Below are 5,193 nucleotides of genomic sequence, written 5' to 3' on the forward strand. Positions count from 1 at the left end.
TAAAATCTATAATGAAAAGACAAATTATGTATCAACAACAAGTAAAATAAGATTACTGGGCACATCCATTTTCCACAAAATTATTTTTATTTCACACAAAAATGGCATTAGTTGTACGACTTGGCCATTCTGGGGCTATGGAATGGAAGCAAGTAAGATCATAACCTTTAAAATGTGGATGAGAAAAAAAAGAAGGGATTCTGGGAAAAAAAAAACACTAGTTATTTATCATGCCTTCTTTAAAAACAGTTTCCCAATGACCTTCTCCCGGATTTGACGAGTCTTCACACAGTACACAATAGGATTCATCAGTGGAGGAACCAAGACATAGACATCAGCAATGAGGATCCTAATTAATGGGGACCCATGTTTGGCAAAGCGGTGAACAATAGCTAAGGTGACAACAGGTACATAGAAAATGAGCACAGCACAGATATGAGAAATACAGGTGTTGAAGGCTTTTAAACGTTCTTGGTTGGAAGCAATAGCTAAAACAGTCTTTAGGATCATTATGTAGGACAATAAAATCAGTACTAAGTTCATCATGCCTAACAGAGCTACAAAAAATCCGTAGATGACATTGACTCTATTATCAGAACAAGACAATCTCATGACATCCTGGTGGAGACAATAAGAATGGGAAAGGAGGTTTCCCTTACAAAATCTCAGCCTCCTTAGAGTGATAGGAAATGGGATTATAAATGCAAAACTGGAAATGGCAAAGAAAAGTCCAATTTGAATGACTCTGACATTGGTGAGAATGGAACTATATCTTAGGGGGTTGCAGATGGCTATGAAACGATCAAAGGACATGATGACAAGCACAGAGGACTCCATGGCAGTGAAGGAATGAATGAAGAATTCCTGGGCAATGCAAGCATCAATGGAGATTCCTGGAGCATTCAATAGAAAGATTCTAAGCATGGTTGGCAAGGAAGAGAAAGATAGGCAAAGATCAGAGAATGCCAGCATAGAGAGAAAATAATACATGGGTTCATGGAGAGAAGGCTCTGTCTTGATGAGGAGGAGAATAGTAGAGTTACCCACTGTGGCAATGATATATATGAGGCAGATGGGTATGGATATCCAGATGTGCATATGTTCCATTCCTGGGATGCCAATGAGGAAAAAGGTGGAAATGTTGTCCTCAGAGTGGTTGAGAGGGGACATAAATGACAAAGGTGAGAAATATGGTTTGGATGACAAATGGCATTCCCTGAACTGGACAATAACAAAAACAAGACGGATTGATTAATTAGATGAAATACTATTTTAAGCTGACTTCTAAATTTAATGATTCACAAACCTATTCCTCATCTATTTCTCTTCTATGTTTTTAGTAACTAGGTACTATATACTGCTGAGATTATGTGACAGAGCAATGACTAAAGAAATAGTTACAAGGAAAGAGGGATAAGAAAAAAGTAATTGAATAGAGCCCTCTAAATGCTAGTCACTGTATTAATTATTTCATTGCCACAGGGATTTTGGAGAACGAGAAAAATATCTCAATTCCCATAAAGATATATCCATATAATCATATGGTTGGAAAAGAATTTTGAAACTATCAAGTCTATATATCATGTATGCATGAGTATATGTGCACATGAATAAATGTTTGTTTTGTGTGTGTATGTGTGTGTTTGTGTATATGTGAATAAAATATAGTTCAGGAGATGAAAGAGCTCTTTTTAAAAAAATATTTATTTATTTACTGATTTATTTATTTTTTAGAATGCTTTTCCACATTTACATGATTCTTTTCTTTCTCTCCCCTGTTCTGTGGCCCTTCCCAGAGTTGACAAGCAATTCCACTGGATTGTATATGAAAGAGCTCTTAAAGGTCATTTACTTGAATGCCCTCTTTAACAAGAGGAATTTGAAACAGAGAGACATCAAAGAGTTGTTAGTGAAAGAACTGCTACTAGAACTCAGGACACCTACTTCAGTTCTACTTTTTTTAAAAAATTTAAATTCATTTATTCATTTGTTTGTTACATTAAACACTCAGATAATTTCCTCCCTTCCCCCAATCACTTAATTAGAAAAGGCATCATCTGACAAAAAGATGCATCTCTATCTATCTTTCTGTATGTATGTATGTATGTAAAATTATGACTTGCCTATTTCTGTTCATCAGTTCTTTCTCTGTAGGTGGACATAACATTGGGTATTTTTCAAGTGCATGCAAGTTTTGCTACATTTTAAAATATGCCCAATCCGTTTTTCCTTATACCCATATTTTGACTATTTCTACATGTTAAAACAATCTTTCATCTTTCTTAATGGTATTTCCAAAATTGATAAGGAACAAAAAGATTCTAATTACTGACATCAATTCCTGTGAAAATTTCTGAGCTATCAGGAGCTTCTGAATTCATTTCTGAACATGTAGATTCTGATATTGCCGTCAAATGTAAGCTCATTGATTTTTAATCAAATTTGTGAATCCATCTAACCTATATTAGGAAAGACATTTTATATGCAAGTATATTTTAATATGTGTAGGGCTGTACCTGGAAGTGAGAAACAGCACTCCAATGAAGCTATAGCAGCTATGATCAAAACCTAGAAAAGAGACATAATATAAGACATATAAGTGTCAAAAAGGCATTACCATCATTATGGATATAAATCCAAAACTAGATGTAGGATATGCAATTTATTCATCAAAGAAAACTCCAAATAGAGAAATGATCTTCACCAACATGGATAGTAACTCATCAGTGCATTAGGTAACTGCTAAAATGCTACTTAAAGCACAAGAAATTAAATATCTTATTCAATGTTATGCTGATGGTTAGTATAAGATGAAAGACTTAAATTTCAGGAAATATCTATGACTACAAAACCAGAACTCATTCTTATATGATAATCTGATAATAATAACCTATTGAATTCTGAGTGTTGGTGTTTTTGTTATGGGCATGGAAGGATACCCTTGGGGTTGGGGAAGGATACCTTTTGCAAGCATGCAATGACTCCAAAACTTAGCTTAAAAACAAAAAGGAGATTTATTAATTTAGGAAGTAATGTTGAGAGTGGCCAGGGGGATAGCAAGATAGAACAGCAAGATGGGGAGCAGTTCCTTGGGAGGACAGCATGAAAGGAAAGGCTGTTCCTCCATGGGGACAGCCTGGATGGACATGGGGACAGCCTGGATGGAGAGGCTGTCCCCAAGATGACATCAGTTCTGGAGATTATATACTCTTTAGATGCTATGTCCTGGTGTGGACCTTACCAGAATGTTAGTCCCTCAGGCATTTGGTGGAGTGGGGTGGTCATCTGACTGGGGTCTGCCTGGAGGCATAAAGATTAATTTCTCTGTCCACCTTAAATCTAGAGGACAAAAGAGGGTAAACATCTCGGGACCCTGGGTGGGGTCATTGGGTGTTTCTAGGTTAAGAGTCACAAGGATGCAAGGGCTCAAGGGAGTTTCCCTGACAATAGTTCGCCTGGGTTTCTGGGGTACAGTGCCCATGTCATCTTGACTAGTGTATATTATTCTTCTACCAATCAAAATTGATACTTATCTTTCCCACAGAAGGATAGCTTTGAATTTTATTTAATATTTTATATATCTCTCAATATATTTAGATGTGTATATATATATGTATAAATGTATAGATACATGGGTGTCTATATGTGTACTACATATCTATTAGCCATCAGGAGATATAGACTAGAGCAATATATATATGAAATGCATCCACACCCACACATCCTAGTGGCTAATGGCTAATCATCAGGTGACGAACATTCTTGCTTTTAGGGAGGCTGGGACTTTGGATCACTTGGTCATTGCCTCTGCACTTTCTGCCATATCTAAATGTTTGTTCCTCTTGAATAAATTTTAGAAACTGTTGTCACCTCTTTGTCATGGTAAACTATCAAATTGTACTTTAATGAACCTGTTCTTTATTATTACACTATACTTGTTAAAAATTCCAAATGTTATTTTAACAATAGTAATGTATTACATTAAAAAAAAAAAACTCTCAGTAATTTTTTGCTAGACCTAAAAATGCAAGTAAGATAGGTTGTCTAAGTAAGATCTATGAAGAGATTTAAAGAAACACTCATCCACAATGATTTTGGGTCATAGAGTTAGAAATGTATGAATTCCAACATCAAATTATGTTTTATAACATGAGAGATGGCAGTTAATAGTATAGCAAAGATAATGAAGAATATAGCAAGATTGCCTTGAATCTCTCTTCAATCACCATTCATTTTCTGCAGTATGCTGAAATGTAGCTCTTTAGAATGAAGGGTATAGTTTTAAATGATTGCAAAAGCATTGCAATTGAAGCAGGGCCTCTTGTATTCTATCTGTACTGCCAGTCCCAGTTCTTTGATAGGATATCAGAATCTCAAATTGGATCAGGCCATAATCAGCATGAAGACCAAGGAACTCAACTCTAACATCCTGGATAAAAGGAAGTCTCACCTTGATGCATATAGTGAAAAATTGATGGAATAGATTAAGTATACAATACACTGTAGAGAATACAATATACAAAATAAAATGCCCATAGTACTCTAGTCTTTGATAAACCAAAAGATCTAAACTTTTGTAATAAGAACTCATTATTTGACAAAAATTGCCAGGAAAATTAGAAAACAGTATGGTAGAAGCTAGATATAGAACAACATCTCACAAAATCTACCAAGAGAATGTCAAAATGAGTAAATGATTTAAACATAAAGGGTGCAACCATAATCAGATTAGGTGATTATGAAATCATTTGCTTGTCAGATCTATGGATAAACAGAAAATTTATAACCAAACAAGAGCTAGAGAGCATTATGAGATCTAAAATAGATCATTTTAATTATATTAAATTTTAAAAGATTTGGCATAAACAAAATTAATGCCAAAGATTAGAAAGAAAATTGATAAGTGGTTAAAAGATATAAAAAGGTAGTTTTCATATAAAAAAATCAAAGCAGTCTATACACATGAAAAATATTCTAAATTCCAACTGATTAGAGAAACCCAAATTAAAACAATTCTAAACCTCATATTTTTATCAGATTGTATAATATGACAAAAGAAATATGATAAATATTGGATGGGATATAGGAAAATTGATATTCTAGAGCATTGTTGGTGGAGTTGTAAACTGATACAACTCTTGTAGATAGCAATTTAGAACTCTGCCCAAAGGGCTATAAAATTTTGATCCATAT

At 34.4% G+C, this 5,193-nt stretch overlaps 1 protein-coding gene across 1 annotated transcript; it reads right to left on the reverse strand.

The window, feature by feature from the left end:
- Nucleotides 1–228: 228 nt before the first annotated feature.
- On the reverse strand, nt 229–1,170 carry LOC100020235 (olfactory receptor 51A7-like). The gene has a single exon (XM_001372778.3). The coding sequence runs from the start codon at nt 1,168–1,170 to the stop codon at nt 229–231; it is 942 nt and encodes a 313-aa protein (XP_001372815.3).
- Nucleotides 1,171–5,193: the final 4,023 nt, after the last annotated feature.

Source organism: Monodelphis domestica, chromosome 4 (genome assembly GCF_027887165.1).
Source record: "Monodelphis domestica isolate mMonDom1 chromosome 4, mMonDom1.pri, whole genome shotgun sequence".
Taxonomy (NCBI): Eukaryota; Metazoa; Chordata; class Mammalia; order Didelphimorphia; family Didelphidae; genus Monodelphis; species Monodelphis domestica.